This window comes from Glycine soja, chromosome 11 (assembly GCF_004193775.1).
Source record: "Glycine soja cultivar W05 chromosome 11, ASM419377v2, whole genome shotgun sequence".
In the NCBI taxonomy this organism is placed as follows: Eukaryota; Viridiplantae; Streptophyta; class Magnoliopsida; order Fabales; family Fabaceae; genus Glycine; species Glycine soja.
In genome coordinates, this window is record NC_041012.1 from 47,241,152 (window position 1) to 47,261,445 (window position 20,294).

General features: G+C 32.2%; 2 protein-coding genes and 1 pseudogene across 3 annotated transcripts; 1 reads left to right on the forward strand and 2 right to left on the reverse strand.

Annotated features, from left to right (window-relative positions):
- Positions 1–1,031: 1,031 nt before the first annotated feature.
- Positions 1,032–5,676, reverse strand: LOC114373818. Of its 2 annotated transcripts, none has more exons than XM_028331360.1 (8): positions 5,290–5,655; positions 5,059–5,199; positions 4,528–4,620; positions 4,309–4,435; positions 3,783–3,892; positions 2,728–2,811; positions 1,782–1,864; positions 1,032–1,653 (listed from the first exon to the last, which is right to left on the reverse strand). In XM_028331360.1, exons 1-8 carry the CDS (start codon positions 5,584–5,586, stop codon positions 1,437–1,439), a joined length of 1,152 nt encoding a protein of 383 aa, XP_028187161.1. In that variant the 5' UTR covers positions 5,587–5,655; the 3' UTR covers positions 1,032–1,436. The 2 variants fall into 2 exon arrangements, with proteins under 2 accessions (XP_028187161.1, XP_028187162.1); XM_028331361.1 differs by having other exon boundaries at positions 1,097–1,653; positions 2,728–2,808; positions 5,290–5,676.
- A 3,694-nt stretch (positions 5,677–9,370) lies between these two features.
- Positions 9,371–11,529, forward strand: LOC114377521 (E3 ubiquitin-protein ligase RMA1H1-like). Its single transcript, XM_028336065.1, has 2 exons — positions 9,371–9,600; positions 10,495–11,529. The coding sequence occupies exon 2, from the start codon at positions 10,539–10,541 to the stop codon at positions 11,286–11,288; it is 750 nt and encodes a 249-aa protein (XP_028191866.1). The 5' UTR covers positions 9,371–9,600; positions 10,495–10,538; the 3' UTR covers positions 11,289–11,529.
- A 4,569-nt stretch (positions 11,530–16,098) lies between these two features.
- Positions 16,099–18,764, reverse strand: LOC114374645 (annotated as a pseudogene).
- Between the last annotated feature and the right edge of the window lie 1,530 nt (positions 18,765–20,294).

Consider the following 20,294-nt stretch of genomic DNA (forward strand, 5'->3'; position numbering starts at 1 on the left):
ACCCATTCTTTCAATTTTTGCCTACTTGGAGTCTTGTGTGTTACGTGGGCACTTTTTAAATCAGAACCCCACTTCACATCATCATCACCTTAAAAAGGTTGATGTTAATCTGACACTTCTCAATTTGTTAATTCAATAATTGTCTCTACATTCCTGGTGTATTATTAGTAATTGTAGCATGGTACTACTTACCATTACAGGGTATATAAGAACTTGAAATCCAGAAAAAAGAATACAGACAAAACTAAAATAATACGCCTCCCCCTCTTTCCACTGAAGAGCAAATATGGGCTAGAGGGGGTGTGCCATAGATATTTACGTTGCTAAACATAAGTGAAGCACAATCAATTGTCATGTCATTAATCTCATTGGCACAAGGGCAACCAAATTGCTTGAAAGCCTCACAGCAAAACCTTGGCTGGATAAGGTTATTGTGGTCCCTTGGACCGGCTTGAGAGGCTTGTGTAGTTCTGGTTCTCAAAGTCAACTCCAAAAGCTTTAGAAGAGATAGGCATGTTACGCTGATTAACTTTATCATGAAAAAAGCCAGAGGTTTGACATTGAAAAAAAGGAAGAGAACAGATTAATTATTTCACTTTGCCATTCCTTTATTGGAAAAAGAGTAAGGGGTCACAAAATAACTTTGCTTGACTAATATAGGCCTATATTGTAGATGTCATTATTCTCATTCACTAAGTCAACACTTCTACTTGGATACCCCTTCAATAATAGAGGAATGCGTTGCTCGTAAGCAGTTCAAAATTCATACCAAAGTATGTTGATTCCTGTTTCAAGCCATTCACTCTTTTCTTCATTGACTATATGAGAAGAACCTGATTGGTTTTGGCACGCCTTAAGATAGATAACCTCCTTACTACTTAACCTGATTACATCCACTGTTATTACTTTATGATTAACCACATTTGAAATGATGAGAGGAAACACAATGAAGTACCGAATAATAAGACTAAGTGTTTTTTCTTAAAAAAATAGTTGGGAGAAAGAGAGGAAGAGAAAGGAGACACGAGGGAGATTAATAATAATGGATTCAAACCATTATGTTCCATTCTTCTCCATTTCATCTTCCAAGGATATAATGATAGATTCAAACCATGGACTACTGAATTACATTAGAAGTACAATTCTATCTTTTCAACAGAAAAAAAAAAAAAAACAAACAAAAAAATACACTTCCATCCAATGTTGTAAATGGAAAGTAGAATCTATAACTCATTCTCCAGACTGAAATTTAAGCCTTAAATTAAAACCTTTATCAAAGTTTAATATGTGAAGGAGTTGGAAAATCCTGACCACATAACCAAAAACCATCATTTCTCATAGAGTCTATGTACATGGTTGAGAATTTCTCTTTCTCCATTTCCAAAAATAGCAATATGCTTACTGTATAAGTTGTCAGAATAAACTTGGTTAGATTTTTATTGGATGTTGGTGTGCCTCATTTTTCGTGTTATGGATCTTCCCATGCGAAGACGTCTATTTGTGAGGGCATCTAATAGGACTGTTAAAGCATGTTCTACTGCTTCTGCCTGTTTTTCCAATTCAAAAGAGCTAAACTGTGGAAGAAGCTGGAGCTCTGAGAGCAGACCAGCAGCTGCTGCTGCTGTACATGTACGATCCCAAGATGGCTGTGGCCTGCCATTGAAATACAATAGATGGGCATAGATTACATTAAATGCCATGGAAAATCGATAAAGAAAGAGAGAAAGAATATATTTTGCAGCACAGGTGTCAGTTAATCATAATTTCATTTTCTTACTCACCTAAGTTTATGCATAGCAGAAGCACCAGGATTTAGGGATATACAGGCAAGGTCCTCATCTCCCCAAACTGACTTTGCTTTATCCTGTTGAAATTAAATTCCACACCAAATTACAAACTATCATAGAAAAATTGTAGATGGTGTTTCAACATAAATTAATTCATTCCATTGACTTTAAATACTTATATGTTGTTTTGATGATCCAATGAAGTTGTCATAAAAAATGAAAGCCTATATTCTTCTTGGGTGGTTGTTCCACCTCATTATCAACTCACAAAAAAACAAAAAACAAAAAAAATATGAACTTAATGATGTTTTCCTCTTTAAGGATCCATCCCAGATAAAAATTCCATATTATGACTAATTGCTACACAGTCTGCCAAATAGGCATTCTCATCCTAAGGTGAAAAGGTGTGATAAAACAAAGTCTCACATAAATACATGATATTTACCTACATCACAGTTCTAATCACATGCCAAAAAAGAAAAGGGCATCATAATAATGTTGCTCAAGAGGTGATTTTTTCCTGGCATGAGAAATTCTAATGCCACAATTGCTGTATTTTCTCAGCAAAAAAGACAAGTATCTGATCATAAACAGTGCTAGCTTTTGTCCGCACTGCTTCATTAAAAGTTGAACTTTTCTATTTTCTTCCAATTTCTGAGTCATCAACTTGAACTTGTAACAGAAGAACATGTTAAATACTTAAATCAGTAATATTTTAACTTTCTCCTTGGCACACATCGCATGCGCCCAGTACCAATACGACAGAGAGCTCTAACATGTGCAAGAGGACTAGAAGTCTAGAACATTAGAGTATTCCATATAATGAGATTTTATCCTGCCTTAACACATGGAGCAGATTAATTTTGTGCTGTTCAACTAGAACCATATTATGAAAATATACAACTTAAGAAAAGGAAGAAGAAAGCCACCCAGAAGTAACCTGAAGGCGCCTAAACATTGCTGCTGAATTGCTCCATGTCCCATCAATCAAAATAAAATGCTGGGTTGTATCTACTTTTAACTGCTTCATAATCAAAAGAAAACTATTACCAGATTGCACCAAATGGAAAACAGGAAAATCTAAATTAAAATGTAAAAAGCAACAAAAATAAATGATATTTACATTTCAAGTGTAAAACAAAAAAATACTCTCTTTAGGGTGAACGGACACTTGAATTCCAAAAAAAAAAGGACACTTGTAACTGATGAGTTGTCATTGCAGTGCCAATAAATCCATATAAATTTGCAACTTTTGTCACACCTCCTAGCAATGTAACTTGGGGCTTAGATTATGAATTGGCTGTACATTCTGTATTAAGTTTTCCTAGTCAGCGTTCAAGCGGTAAATTCAAAACAAGTTTAAAAGCATGACTTTGTAATTTCTTAAAAAGACTTGCATTGTCATACAAACTGCTAGAAGCAAAACACAAGATGCAACTAGGATGCTGGCAGCCAAAGTTTATTTCCTGTCATTTGCATGAACTCACTATCATACAGCAAAGATCATACTACAACTAGTGTGGGCAAATTAATTTAGCACCTGATCACCAATTAGGAAGGTTTACAAAAGGAGAAATAAGGATGGTCCTTGAAGTGTAGACCTCATAAGCTGTTAGAGTAGTCAATCAGTTATGTTGTTATAAATAGAGGAAGATGGAGAGGGAAGAGGAGGCAGTTAGTTGGTCGGGAATAGTTTTGGTGGGAGAGGCCAGGCTCTCGAATTCCCGGGAGCTTCTATTGTAAACCATTCTTGCTTTTCTTCACTTTGGGTTCTACTGATCCAGTGTAGTAGGAGTATATTCAACAATTTCTTTTTCCTTTCCATTAACACGTGTTTTCTGAACCAGTATCAAACAAATTAACATTAAATACACAAATAGTGCATATTGCTTCATGTATTCACTCGCCTAACTCTTCAGCACAGACAAAATCACTAGCATTATTTGTTAATCAACAAGTAAAAATACAGCAATCACTATAATGTTTAAATAAAACCTTGGACGGTGCAACTTCATCTCTTGCAACTGGTTCCTCACCAAACACATTTTGAACTGACTTTAAAACTGCATTCTTGTTGGGATAAAGGCACCACACGTTACTTTTTCCTGAAATAAGGACAATCCAGAACCAAAGCAATTGAGTGCAAAATGAGCACCAGGTTCAGATATCAAAAGAAACAGAACAGCTACATCCAAAATAACTGGCGAATTACTAATTTAAATCATGCACCTGTATCTAAATTGATATCAAGAATCCAGTTTAATTATTTAAACATGCTACTACCATTATAAAAAGCTATCTGAAAGGAAGAAATACAACCATTTCCCCTGATCAACTTTGTATAGAATAATATATTTTTCTGAGTATCTTTGAAGCAGCAAGAGTCAGCGATATTAAACTCTCCAAGAAACAACAGACATCAGAAATTGTATAAATAATAGATGCTAGAGTATGAATCAAAATCTGACTATATCAACAAACAGCATCTACATTCACTGCCAATTTACATAAACTGACAGACCTGCCATTTTAAGGGAATTCCACATGATTTCCTCATGTTCAGGAATACCAAAAAGGCACAAAGTCGCCGCATCAACCCCAAACACCTGCCACAAAATCTTTCCAGTGTTGTTCTGTCTCAAGAAATCCTGCATGTGATGACCAAAAAGTATATGCATTATGATAAGCAAACAACCCAAAAAAATGAGAATTACCAAGAAATGACAAGTTACATCAAAACCTTTGGATGCATATACAGCCAAAATCTGATTCCAGGGTAGAGCGAACAGGATGTGACTTTTGAACACATACAATCCTCCATGGGAAGCCAACACTACAAAGATTGAAAACGAAGTTCAAAATGCAAAAATGCATTCACTATCATCCAGCAACATCATATGCCTGAAACTAAAACCGCTTTAAAAATACGAGTGTTTTCAGCACACTCTCTAAGACACTTTTCTCAACGAAAAATAATTAGTTGGTTTGCAATCGGCACGGGTCTATGGCCCCGACAAATCTATACATGGCATGTATTTAAGTTTTGTCAAGAATTAACAACACTCAATTATGATTCATGTAGAGATTAGTAGGGACCCTCGTAGTCCTGTACCGCCTAATAATTTCTCCTCTCGTCATACTCTCTGATTAAAATTTATTGAAAACTCCAAAAACAAGTGAGGCTCAGACAATTTAGTGATTTCCTACAAATTTGAACCAATAGAGTGGGTAACAAAGTGTGTTGTTAACATTTCTCTTAAAAATTACAAACCTTTTGACAAAGGTAACCCCTGCTACCTAGTATGCGACAAGCAATCTGTCTAGCCGAATAAAACTGGAGCTTCTTTTCTGAATCACCCAAAGCCTGATACGTGGCACGGTGCTTCTTATCTTCTTGTACTCTGAAATTCCCCTAATAAGCACCCAAAACCTCAATCAATTAAGACCGAAAAAAACTTAGAGCACACGAACACAATGAGTGATGATGGGTTACCTAACTTACCTGTAATTTTCCACCATTGCCTCCAAAATTCATGTGGGCATCCAAATCTTCTTCCAGAACCTTCAAATCCTCAACGATTTGGGAAACCATGGTGGGGAGTGGGGAGTTGGTGCCCCAACCCTGCCATTCCTGCAACGAGACAACAACCCCTTCTTCGGTCATGTCTGTGTCAGAGAGTGGCGAATGACGGTGATGGTAACGGTAATGGTGTGTGAGTAGAACGCGGGTTTTGTTCCAGAACCACAACGGGAAGAAGGACTTTGTCCAAGGAACCGATGATACCATGTTTATGCTCATTCGTATTCCGCTTCACTTCTAGGATGTGTTGTCACTGCACACTATCCGAAGCAGCCCAAGTTTAAGAATTAAGATTATGGCCCATATGAAATCTCAATAATTTTAACACAGTTGAAGGAAGGTCAGAAAAATAAGTGAGTTAAAATCTTTTCTGATATGTTTGGCCAAAATTCTTCATAATATTCTAATGAAATGAAAAAATAGGACTATGATATAATTTTAAGTCGTTATTTAATTACTGTGTATGTTAATTTTTTTTTTACTTTTATGATAATTGTTTTAAAAATTATATCAACAAAAATTGTGATTGAATATAATGTAAAACTATTTTATATTTATAATACATGACCTTCGTACTTTGTTTAATTTTTTTGCTGAATAAATCATTTTAAGATTTTTTTTTCTTTTTATTGATATATTTATAAAGATGCGATGATGTAAATTAAACAATAAGTTTTAAGTAAGAGGAATGCTAATAGTTTTAGTATATTTCTTCCAAAGTTTTATAACGATCATAACGAGACTTAAACTTAAAATGTTATATAAATTACTCAAATTCTCTACAAAATTTACTTTAGTGAGTTTTTATAATGAGATTATGCGGAAAGAAAGTGAGGGAGGAAAACAAAAGAAAATTTAAACGGTAAATAATTATTTTTCTCTTTGAATGTGTAATTTGTTGACAAGTATAAAATTTAATCCTAGAAAAATAAAAAAATCCGTCAAAGCAATAAAAATTCACTTTCATTGTTTCAATGGTATGATATAGCTTTGTCATAATTTTGTTACAACCATTATAAATTTTTCAAAATTATAATAATTAGTCAAAATCTATTATTAATGTTTATTATGATATATTTTTTACATTTTTTAAACTTTTGGAACTTAAATTTTACATTTTCATCCTTCAAAGATGCATTTGTTAGCTGAGTGAGAAGATGAAAAATTAAAAAAATATATGATAAATATGTCCCTATACTGACAATTAGAATTGATCATGTTGATAATAATGTAATTTGAGTAACAAATGTTTTCATTTGTGTCAGGTAGATTATTTTATTATTAACTGTGACGGATGAAAGTTAATAATCAGATATATTTGTCACACTTTTTATACTTTCGATAATTAAATTTTATATTTTTATCTTTAAGGGACGCATTTATTTATACATTCGAGAAAAAAAGTGACTATTTACCCAAATAAAAGATTATTTTTTTCATTTTTTTACTTTTCTCTAACAGAAGAAAATAATATTAAATTTAAGTAGCATGCACGTTTCAGTTGACTTTTAAAAAAATTGGAGCAGAAACGCAAATATAATTTCTTTGTGAGGAGAACGTGGATGATGCGAAATGAAACCATTTTTACCTTGATGTTAATAAAAATAACTTTGTCGGTGTGACTTGTGAGGTTAGGTATATCATCATCTGCTGTATTATTTATATTTCTCTGTGGATAACGACGATAACCAATCTTTATTCGATGTTCTGTTTAGAATAATTTGTTTTTGCGTCTTGGATAAGTCTTCGGTTGTTGTTCCTTTTTGTTCTCATTTTTTAAGGCCGAATCGTATGTCACATGATTTAACTTTAGACCATTTGCAAATTGATTTTTTTTGTTCACATTCATTTTTTTCTACCGAAATACAATTGAATTTTTATTTTATTTCTTAATTCATAAAACATATCTATAATAATTTAGGTGATTATAATAAATTTTTATTTTATTTCTTAATTCATAAAACATGCCTATATATATATATATATATATATATATATATATTCTAATTTTGAATTATTTAAGGAAATTATGGTCAATATATATGTTTTAAGGTAATTAAAAATTGATTATTCAAATAGAGATAATTAATATTTTTTAAATGTTTGCAGCAAATTATGTGTGCTTTAAAATCATAACCTACTTTGTATATTTATAACTTTTGAAATTATATTTAAAATAAATATAATATTGTACACTTATAATTTACTTTTATATATTACAAATATTTTGTCTAAAGACAAATATTAGATGATAAATACAAAATATGGTTTAATTAATCGTAATCTTGCCATGCTCTAAATTCTATTAAATTAGGCCCTTGGGATTTTGTTTGGTACTAATGAATAACGATGATATGATTTATTTAAATGTAATGTCTCTTTTTAAGCATTTATAATGCATGGATTCTTAAATTGGTTACTTATTTTAATTTTGTGATCCTATAATAATGTCATATAGATTTTAGCATTATACAGAAAATTTATTTCAGTATTAAGATTGCCAAAAAAAATTACTTAATTTAATTTTATGAATCCTAAGGTACATAAGAAAACATTTTTTCCTTAAAATTTATCAAGCAATATGTTGTTTATATAAACAAGTGCTTGTATAAAGAATGTCAAATCACTTACTCCACTGATATATTTAGTTGAAATATGTTGCTTAATTCGAAATATTGACGTTAGAGATGACCTTAATTAGTATTCTTATGAGAATTTATTTTCATTATACAGCAATTAGAATTAATTGAATAAGGTAAGTAGTATTTCAATTAAATAAAGAAAATGAAGTACGAGAACATAGTGATCATATCACCATGTATTAGGATTTTCTAAGATTATGATTAAGTTAAAAAGTATTATAATTTTTTAGGATGAATTAGAATACATAGTTTATAGAGTAGAATTTCCAATATTTTCATTTTTCAATTAGGCACTTTTTTTTAGTTGATTTCCATATAATATTTACGTAACTAGTACACAATTTTCTTTAATAAAGTAGACCATTTTATAAATCAACTTACACCTTTTGATACAAAGAAACAATTATTCTATAATAAAATTTTCTTTAATTTTCTATGCATACAAATAAAGAAAAACCTTGAGCCTTAATTTCATATCCAAACAAACAAAATACACAATTTTATAGATTAACTCGTACCTTTTGATAAAAAGAAACAATTTGTTTAAATTTTTTAAGTTAAAAAAACTTTTATTTTAATAAAATAAATAGTATTTTACTTCACATTTTATATATGAATTAAAAGTAACCATCTATTCTATTTTTGGTCGGATTAGCGGTTTGATCCATCAAATCTAAAATATTAAGAATAAATAAATAAATAATATTTTAATTGACTTTAATTCATTTTAAATTTTATAAATATTAAATAATACATACTTACTGAAATAATTAAATGCATTACCTTAAATTTTGAATAATATTTTATTTAAATAAAAAAACTAATTAAAAATTAATAATGTATGTATAAAATATTAAAATAAATATTAATTTTTTAAAAGATAAAAATCTGATTAACATATTGACCCGCCTAAATTTTTCTTTTAACTTATTTTTACCGGATCAAAACAGAATGAATTAAAGAGGATTGATGAATTAAAAATCCCAATCCAACTTTCAAGAAAAGATCAAAACAAGTTAACCTAGTAGGTCTAACTCGTGTTTTGTCACTCCTAAGTTTCAATCATAACCTTATAGAACATATATTTGTATAATACTCTCACTAAGAATGTGTTATAAAAAAATCCAACTCAGATTTTTTTAATAATTTTCATATAAATTGTGTTGTAAAATGAGTTACACTCTTTAAATATATACTGGTATTACTTTAAACTTATTTTTCTCACCGTATCATATACTACTATTACATGTTAAAAGAAACCAGAAATTTAGGATTAGGCATCAGAGAAATTGGTAAACCGGTGGGCAAGCCGCGGCGTTGGGTTTTTTATTTTTTATTTTCTCTTATAAAAAATGATTAATCCGTACCAGTGGTAGAAGCTTGATGGAAGCTACTGTTGATTGTTGAAGTTTCTCTTCTCTTGCTCTGACTCCAATATTTCCTATAAAATAAAAATAGCATTCTCTTCCTTCTTCCTTCTTCCTTCTTCCTTCTTCCATTCATTCATTCACATTCCACGCTTTCTTCAGAGCCTGCACTTGTTCCACCCTTCAACATACAACTCCTCCTCTTCCCCAATTCTCATATCCGTGTAAGTATCTCATACCCTTCTCCCCCCCTCTCTCTCTCTGCTACTGTCATGGGGTGCTTTCAATTGGGTTGTGTTTTTTTTTCCTTTGGCTCTTTGGTTCATCTGGGTATTCAAATCTTCAATAAAAAAATGTTTCTTTTTCATAATTATCAGGGAAAGCTTTGTCTTTTACTCGATCGTCTGCCTATTATTTTCAATCACGGTTTGTTTGTTGCATCTTTTTTAATGGCGTTTGCAGAGGTTTATGTTGAAAACTGAAACCTAGTATTCACTTTTTCTGACCCTTTATATTCAAAATCATGGAGTTATTGACCCTTCTTTTTCTTTCTGCCATCAACGTTTGTTATTGTTCACTTTTTTGTGCCTATTAAGGTATTTTTTTTGGCTGGTCACCGTTGCTTTTTTACCCTTCTCATGATTTTATTTTTCTCAATTCAACAAGTTTGATTTGATGCTTAAATTGTTTCAGTGGATTGCACCCTGGTCTTTGTTTTTCAGTATAGGGTCCATTGTTCGTTGATTATTCAATAATGATTATTGGAGAGAGATTTAATCGCCATTGGAATTTCTGAAAATTTCCACTGGAACGATTTAGCCAATGGTTTTATATTAGAATTTGCTGAAGAGTTTCTGGGAATTGAAGATGTCAAAACAAAATTCACACTGATTGTCTAGCGGTGTTGTATAGAGCTTTATAATAAAGCATGAATGTCTTGTTCTGAATGCAATTTTGTTTTTATTTACACAGTTTCTAGGATTTTTTTCCCTTATTAAATTGTTTACTTATTTAGTTATTTTAAAACTTTTTAGATCTTATTGTGTTGATGAAACTTCTTTATGGAGGAGGGATTATCTATTAGCAGACACTTACAATTCTCACACTTTGTTTTTCAGAATCTGGCACTCTTCAGAGAACACTTTGTAAGATAAAAAGAGAAATGGCCTTAGACCAGTATTTTGATGAGGCGGTGCCCCAGTTGGATTCCTTGGAAGATAAATCGTCTCTCGAAACATGGAAATGTGGCAGTGACGATATTGCAGATTCTGATAGAAATGCCTCTGGTGGCTTTGATTGCAACATCTGCCTGGAGTGTGTGCAAGATCCAGTGGTCACTCTTTGTGGCCATCTCTACTGCTGGCCCTGTATTTACAAATGGCTTAATTTACAAACTGCCTCTTCTGAAAATGAAGAAGAGAAGCAACAATGTCCAGTCTGCAAATCAGAAATCTCACAGTCGTCCCTTGTTCCACTATACGGCCGCGGCCAAACCGTGTTACCTTCTAAAGGCAAAGACCACCAAGTAGGGGTTGTCATACCAAGAAGACCCCTTGGTCCTACACTTGATTCCGCAACTGTTTCCCCACCTATTTCTCACGTTTATCATCGCCATTATCCGAATCATCCTCAACAATTCAACTCAATTCCTGGCAGTTACACTTCAATGTTCAACACAGGTGGTTCACTAGCAAATGCTTTTGATACAACATATGGAGTCTTCGGTGAGATGATATATGCAAGGGTCTTTGGGAACCAGATGACTAACACATATACATACCCGAATTCTTATGATCTTTCAAGGAACAGTAATCCGAGGATCAGAAGGCATTTAATGCAAGTTGATAGGTCACTCAATAGAATCACTTTTTTCCTTCTTTGTTGCATTGTTTTGTGCCTTCTCTTATTCTGACTGCTATTGCATATTTTTTGTGCAATACATCCCTGTATAGAATACAAGCAGTATGCAGATTCTGCCAGATGCATCATATACTCAGAAGTTGTTTGATAATGAGAGAGATATCTGTAACTAATAGGCCCTTTTGGGTACATGGCTTAATTAAGGACATATTGAGTAAATGCTTATCATACGATAATCGTTTCCGTATAAATTGTTTCTATAATCGAAGAAAAAATAAGGTTAAACTATTGTCAATCTGTCATATAAATTATAAGCTGTTTGTTTTCGTTAGTTATTCTGAAGAGTTTATTGAAATATGTACAGAAAATTTATGGACAGATCATGTTATTTTCTTTTTGCTTGAAGCAAGGTATCCTCATAGCCAGAAACATGAGACAAACCCTTGAAGGTAGAGGTCACCAAAATGAGTTTTGTTTCTTTTAACAAAATCTTTTTCACACACATGACCAAAGAACCAAACCTCATTAGCATGCTTAAACAACTTAGCCATCTTCTAACTGATACTGTGCTGGACCTTCTTGGTTCATATATTATTTTTATAAGCTCTGAAATTTATGTTCGCCCTAAGTTTGCATTTACATTTACATTTCCAGATTTCTTTTTTGTTGGGATATACTGTCCAAAGTTCTGTATAGCAGAAGAGGGAAGTTATATTAGCTTGCATGCTTTACTTGGATTCAGCGTAGGTCGGCTTTGCTTATGAGTGAAGGCAGGAATTGGATGTCTTAATAAATTCAAGAGTTCCGTGTCGCAGGATTAAAATACTTATAATGAGATCCTAACGTGATTTTATTGTAATATATTTTTCTTCTAGCCCATTGTAGTCATCCTAAAGGAGTTAATGCGTGTTTGGTTTATGTTGGACTTTTTAGAATGATGTTTGTCGTATTTCCTAATACCCCTTTACAGTGTTGTGCTAGAATAGACAAACTTACCTGAATAGGCAAGAAGAATTAAGATGCTATATAGGTTTTGATACTTAGTTATCATCTTAAAACTAATTAATATTAAAAGAAATTGTCTAACATATATATAAATTGTATCTTAAAAATTAAGTCAGGTGATAATGTCCGACTTCTTAACATTTTACATGTTTAGTTTTATGATAAAAAATTGATTCTAATTTAAAGTAATTTTAATAACATGTTTGATTCAACATTTCACATGTGATTTTCAAAAGTTAATAAGGAACAATTTTAATATTTCAATTGTGATTCCTCTTAATGAGTTTAAGAAGCTTTAGCGTTCAATAGAAAAAATTATAGTTTTACTACTAATCCATTTTTATAATAAAATCATTTAAACATAATTCATGTCATTTTAAAATTAATGTTAACCAAAATGAATTTTGTTAATATTTTAATGAATATTTATTTTTGAAAAAGAAAGACTCTCTAGGTGATATTTATGCTACCTTTGAATAAACAATTGAATTTTGTGTTTATTTATTAAGTTTTTATCAAATGAGAGTTTATTTGTAAATTTTATTAAGATAAATTTTAAAAAATTAGGAGTTCGCCTGTCCAAGTAAGCCTTTTAAAACACTTCTTTACTCTGCTTTTGTTGCAAGAAAATCACTTTTCTTTCTACTTTACAGAAGAGAGAGAAAAAGATGATAAGGGAATGGGGAAAATGGATGAAGTCCACTTACGTTTCTAGTTTTTAAATTCAAGTTGGTTGCAGATAAAATTCAGATTTCCAACCTTTAAAATCAGGTTTTACAATAGTAACAATGTATGTTTAGTAAGTTTTCTTGATTATCAGCATCAATTTTGTAGTAAATAGAGTTGGTTTAGTGAGTAGAATTCAATTTTTTTCACTGTATTATCCAAACAAAAAATAATTATTCTAGAATCACTTTTTAAAAAATCAATGTTTTCATTTTCAACATCAATTCTTTTAAAATTCTCTGTCAGAACTCAAAATAACCAGACAGACCTATTATCTATAAAGTGAGTAAGGAAAAATGCACTTGTTAATATGTTTTAATCAATTAGAAGTGAGATGTATTTGATGTTAAATTTTACCTTTTATTTAATAAAAATCGAGGAGGAAAGAAAGCAATATGTATATACAATATAGGAAACGCCAAATGAGTTGAATCAGCAACAGAAAATAAATTTGGGTGAAGCAGAGAATAGGATGTTCCCAAACCAAACCAGACGCAAAGATTAATGATTTATGAAGCCTTCCCAATTTTGGTCCTTAAAAACATAACATTATGATTTATAAATGCTGGCCATGGGACATGGGACTTAAATTGGAAATCATCATAAAGATTGTTTTGTTAAATGAAAGTGACTCCTTGGCCTAATTATTAAAGTGGTTGAGGAATAACTTCTAATTAGCAGAAAGACTCGTAGACTCATAAAGCAGTCTCCTTCATTTAAACTTCAAATTAAAGGCTGAAATTGGAGTGTCCACTGGGCATACAGATATTTTTATTTTTTTATTACGTAAACTGCTTCTAGAATAGGTTTTGTTAAAAGGGTGGTTACGTATTATTGCAAAATCTTTTTCAAACTTACACTGGATTATGGATGGCGATTAATTACCTGCCATCACCATCTGGAAAGCCACACGGAGAAGGTGTGTGCATATATTTGCTAAATGTTGAAATGAAGTTGCTACATCTTTTTATTGCCTCCACCACCACCCCACTTCTAAACTCATCTTTTGGTTATGAAACTGGATTCCATAAATCATTAAGAACTAAAGGATGGAGTTTAATTACCTAACCGTGACCATTTTCAAATTTAACTTTCTTTCCAATAATCATTTGGTTTGAGTACTTAATTATATTCCTTAAACAAGTCATCAGAGGTTTGTAATTTGATTCTTGCTTATGAAAAAAATTTAATGGAAGAAACAACTCTGTTATAGTTAAAAATGAGGAGACTTCCTCTAATTATTATTATTATTGGTTTTTAAAACACTTGTTTTTTGAAAATAATTTTCTAAATCTTATAAATTTTAGATGAAGAATTAATTATTGAATATTGGAAAATTATTTTTAAAAACAGTCTTTAAAAGTGAGAAGAAAATCAATTAAGCCCGAATTATTCATGATCTCGTTTAATTTGAGTTGAGCTGTGTAAATTCATTTAAGAAAACAAAGATCTTTCAACGCTTATTTTACCAAACCCAAATCCAATTTCTTGCTCGAGAAGGACTACTACTTTAAACTGATGAAGCCAAAATTTTAGGCCCCAAAAACTTATATTATTTGTAGTTAATTAAATTTACTAATGCTTAATAAAATACAATTTGCTTGGAAAAATAGAGTTCACAAGAGAAAGAGGTAATAAAGAGCTAGTCTTAGCTAGCATAGATTAATGGAATAATGGCTACAAGCTAACTATTAAAATCCTCCTATCCAGCCACAATCTAAATTGGTTAATTAGGATGTTAATTCAATCACTGGAACATAATGATGAAAGTGGGAACTGAGCCTCTAAAAACAATCAGAGTAAAAGAAACAGAGCCATAAGCTATATGCCTAGTGCTAGAGCTACACAATTTATTCTTTCTTGGAAAATTTTAACACATCCTGTACAAATAATGCAGTTGTGCCTACCTTTTAGATTCAACCATCACTTTTCCAATTTAAAAGAAGCTACGTGTTTTCATTTTCATCCACTTGATAATCTCCTTTAATAAAATCAAGGGGTTATGTATCCTGAATTTCATTATCAACATAACTTACCATTCTATCATATGAAGTTACTGAGATATGGATGTTGTCTATGAAGCCACTTACTTTAGCCCTTAAATCAATTTGAGAATTCAGATTTTGTCACTTAATATAGAAGATTTTGACTTTAAACAAAATCACTTAATCTGTGTCGAAATTTTTTCATAACACTAATAGGTTTTGACTTTCAAGGTTACGCGGTATCACAGAAACATTTTCCTTTTAGATTCACGTGCAGTTAATTGATTCTTCACATTTAAATATTTAATATCATCTTATTCATCATTGTTCAAATAGCACTACACTAACCCACAAGTCTCCCCTACATCCTATTTCGTTGAAATACTTGCTCTGGTTGAGAATGCATACAATTCTCCAATTAAATAATGATAAAGATATAATAAATAAGTTAAGTTGTTAAAACCATTTCCAGCTCCGTTTATTGTTAGTCTTTTTCTTCTTCTTAATCTCTTATATTGTAGAAAGAAAAAGATATAACAAGTAACAAGTAAAATTTGCACAGTAGGATCCATCAGCGAAATTACTCGACAGATAGATACAATTATTTTCATTTACCAAAGAAGAAGAAAAATAATCGAGCACAATTAAAATGTCAATTAAATTAATTGATGAATAAACAGGCCAACTCTAACTATTTTTGTTTTTTGGCTTTTAAAACAGTTATTTTGGAAACAATTTTAAAAACCTAATAGATTTTATATGAGAAATTAATTGTTTAGCAGTACAGAACTATTTCAAAAAAAGTAGTAGTTTTTAAGACCAAAAAAAAAGTGAGAAGGAAATCAAACAACTGAAACAGTTTTAAAAAAATGAATGAAAAGAGAATTAAACAAAACCTTATAATCCAATTCACTTTACGGCTCGATTTACATGAGTTGAGCTATTAAATTTCATTTATGCAAACAACGATCTTTCAACGCATATTTTACCGAACCCAAATCCAATTTCTCAGTTGAGAGGGAATACTCTCCATACTGCTTAAAACGAAGAGTCTCGGTAAGCATATAAGTGATGAAGCTCTTGCTTCAGGATACCGAAAATTTATGCATCAAAACTTTTTTATTTATAAGAAATTAAATTTCCTAATGCTTAATGAAATCTAATTTGCATGAGAAAATAGAGTTCACAAGAGGAAGAGGAAGAGGTAGAGAGCTTGCATAGATTAATGAAATAATTCTACAAGCTAACAAATATAATCCTCCTATTGAGCCACAATCTAAGTTGGTTAAATGATAATATTATGACAGTGAATATATTAGGATGCTAATTCAATCACTGGAACGTAATGATGAAAGTAGCAACCGAGCCTCTAAAAACACTTAAAAGGAAAATAAAACAGAGCTATCAGCTATGGCTAGTGCTAGAGTTAGATAAATTATTTTCCTGGGAACAATTTGACAAATCCTTTACAAATAATGCAGTTCTTCCCACCTTGGGTTTCACTATGCACATAACTTGACAGTCCACCATAGGAAGTGACTGAGATATGGCTGTTCTCTATGCATAACTTAAGAATCTCAAGGGCTAAATCCAAGTCTCCTTTTTCTTTCAGGTATTTAACACACGCAACCAGAGTAAAGGGGTCTGGCCTCCTTCCTCCTAGATTTTTCGAGACTGCTTTCTTCATTGCCTGAACTGCTTTCTCCATATCATTACCTGCTTTATAGCCACATGCCAATCGGTCCCATGTTCTTCCATCTAATTGCTTGCCACCATCCAAAAGCCTCCTGATATAGGCCTCAGCCTTATCAAACTGACCCCATTTACAATAAGCACTGATCATCAAATGTGGAATTCTGACATCAAAATTTGCATATTTGGATTCCCATTCTTCCAAAATCTTTTCAGCCCCATCGATTTCATCCAGCTTCGCTAATGAGCTTAACATACGTATGTAACTTGAGTTGTTGGGTTTCTTAAGACTTGTGCACATATTCCAAAGTCGATAAACCTCATCCTTATTCCCAATAATAGCATACATAGTTTGAATAGATTCAAAAGCAAGCCTCCTAGTATTGCCTCTGGCTAAATGCTCAGATTTCTTTAACATTTCCGCGACCTTCTCAAAATTGTGAACTCTCCGATAACCATTAGCTGCAGTCATGTATGTATACCAGTCCACAGTTGCCACGGGATCAGCTTCCATTTGCATAAGTAACTTCTCCATCCCCTTTATGTCTGTGACGACCACATATGCATTTAACCGAATCGTGTATGTACTAGCATTGCAGATATCTTTCTCTTTCATTTCTTGCATCAACCTATCCAATTTCTCGTATTTACCCTTCTTAGCATAGAGTTCCAACATCATATTACAACATGGAGTTATATTCACAGGATGTAAATCCTTAATTTATTTCATGACAGCCTCCGCTTCCTCCACAGATTATGTTCCGCATAGCATCTCAAAAGAGCAGCATAGATCTTGAACTCAATTTTATCATCAGGGATGCCTCTAAAATATCTCTCTGCTTGTTCAAGGCCATGGACTTTTGATATCAGGTTGATCTGTTTAGCAATGCTTCCCGGAGACAACTCATAGTTCCTTTCATTGCTCATCCACTCCAACACCTTACAAAAACCATATTTCCTTGACTCTAGATTTTAAGGGGTCAAGTGCAATATCACCAACTAAGTAACTAAAAGCATATTTCCTTGACCCTTGATTTTAAGGGGATCAAATGCAATACAGCAAACTTAATGTGAGTTTGGTTCCGTAGTGGCACCACAAAAATCACATTTTCTTACATAGAAATCTGAAAGCTACAATGAGTTTCAGTGCCCACGAACATGAAAAAATAATTGCATCTCTTTCACCGCACCACAGAACTAAACACACTTCAGTAACCAACTAAGCACACAAGGATCCAAGCAACTTGAAATAGAGTTCAACACAACTTGGATTTCTAATTCTACCTCTCTCTATCAGCTTCTCTTAGTTCTCTATCATTAAAAACCACCAAGACTAAAAGGCTAAGGTTATGTTTGGATATCTAATAGTAAGTGAAATAGAATGAAATGGAATAAAATTACCATTTCATTGTATTGTATCCACGAAACGGCAAAAACAAAACTAAGGTAAACTATATTCATTTGGTTCTTATGGTTGTTCTCACGTAAGTTTTAGTTCCTCATGAAAAAACTGTACGTAAAATTTTGAGGCTGTGTAATTGTAGCAAAATTTTATACAGTAAAAAAGTTTCCTCAAAACAAAACATCAAAACCTGGCATGGCATCATTCTATTCCAATTCACTCCATCCATTCCACCACTTTACCTCAATCCAAACACAACCTAAATAAACATTCCATTAATCCATGAATGATGAAAATCACTACATGGACACCAAATACACATTTAATAGTGGAAATTAGTCCATGAAAAAGGGCAAATGTGAAATTACCTGAAGGGCATGTGTGAAGCGACGAGATTGAGTGAGGCGGTAAGCGAGATCTTCGAGCTGAAGTTTGGTGACTTCTCTGCCTTCTTCCACCCATTGATTTAGAATGGGACTCACTGAACTCAATGGGTCCCCATTCTTAAACACGCCATTTTCGAGACTCGCCACCACGCTTTCCGTCGAGTACATGCACATTCCGAGAGACCCACAAACAGAAACACCACACATTTTCACAAGTTTGCATTTTGATCGGATTAGCATCATTTTTCTTGTTATTGCTCGCCGCTCTCAACTCTCATCAGTCATCACCACTCAACACTTGCTTCAGTATGCAGAGGGCAGAGCACGAATTTTATTTTTCTCTTGGATTTTTTTATTTATTTAGGAAATGGGCTGCAGGCCCAGGCTATTGAACAACCACAAACCGATATTAAAATAACTAGTAAAAAACAATCAGAGATATCAGCCAAAAATCGATTCACAAGGTAATAACAAATATTTAGTATGATATCATTTTAATTTTTACAAAAAAATGAAAAATTGATTTAAGGTATTTCGTAATATCTTTTTTAGAAGTGAATTTGTTATTATTCATGAATATTTTTGTATATCATTGAAACTTAAGTCTAAGTATATATTATGATATATTTAATTTAAATTTTTGTGTATTTTGAATGTTAAGTAGTGGTGTTTTATTTTTATTTATTAGATTTATAACATTATGATATTATATTTCATAGAAATGATCGTGTTAATTAATGACATTCTATTTTGGGGTACATGGCTTTACCAACAATATCTAACTGAGATTTTTTTTTTTAACAAAAATTCTGGCTGCTGCTGTATCCACTCTCTCTTTATAATAATCCACTCCCTTTCTATCATTCTTTTTCCAAATTATCCTGCAAAACACACTCCCCTCGCAGATTATTTTCCATAAATATATAAAACAAAACACACACTCCCTCTCATCTGCGATGTTTTTCCAAACAGTACTGTTGCAGCTGTGACAACATTCAAACTCTAAAACCCCAATTGAACTACCCAAAGAATAACCACTGCCCAAAATTGACTTCATTTAAAGAACTGCAACAATTATTCATTTAAAGAATAATCACGAGAAGGCAACAAAACGACAACAATTATTCACTTAAAGAATAAACAAACGGCGACAATTACAAGCTCGGGCTGTTGTGTATTGGCTACCAAAAGTGATATCGATCCAACAGAAAAAAGTGTTTTTCTCTGAGTTTGTATTCGATGTAGTGGTGTGGTTTTCGGGGTCTGATACATGAAGCTTTTAAGAGATGTTATAAACATGCTATTGCTGCAACGTTAACGTGAATAGGGGATAGTTGGCCTGGTGCATGCGAGTTTTGATGGGGGAATTTGTTTATGCTAACTGTAATATTTTAAGTAGCAGCGGAGAATTTGGAATATGTAATATTGCAGCTTGAGGGGTGATACTGGTATATGTTTTGTAACCTCTATCATGTATGATGTATCTGTTTCATGGTTGGGTCATCTATTCCAGGTTTACTTTCATTAATAAAGTTATTCCTTTGCCTAAAAAAAGACATACGCTAATATATATCGTCATGATCATTGAGTAAGACCCTATGAAAAAATACTTTTCTGATTTTTCTTGTTATACTTATTAATATTAATGTAGCATCGTATGTGTGAATACAAGAGTGTAGATCTGGTGCAGGTGCGGGAGTTTTTTCTTCTTTTTAGAATTACACGAGAGGGAGAGGAGGGGTGTGTTTAGTGTTTAGTGTGGGGTAGATTGGGGACAAAAATTGAAAAGGGGAGTGCTTTAGTATGAAAGGGAGTGAAAATAGCAATTCCCAAAATTCCCCTGGGAAATTTTTTACTCGTGT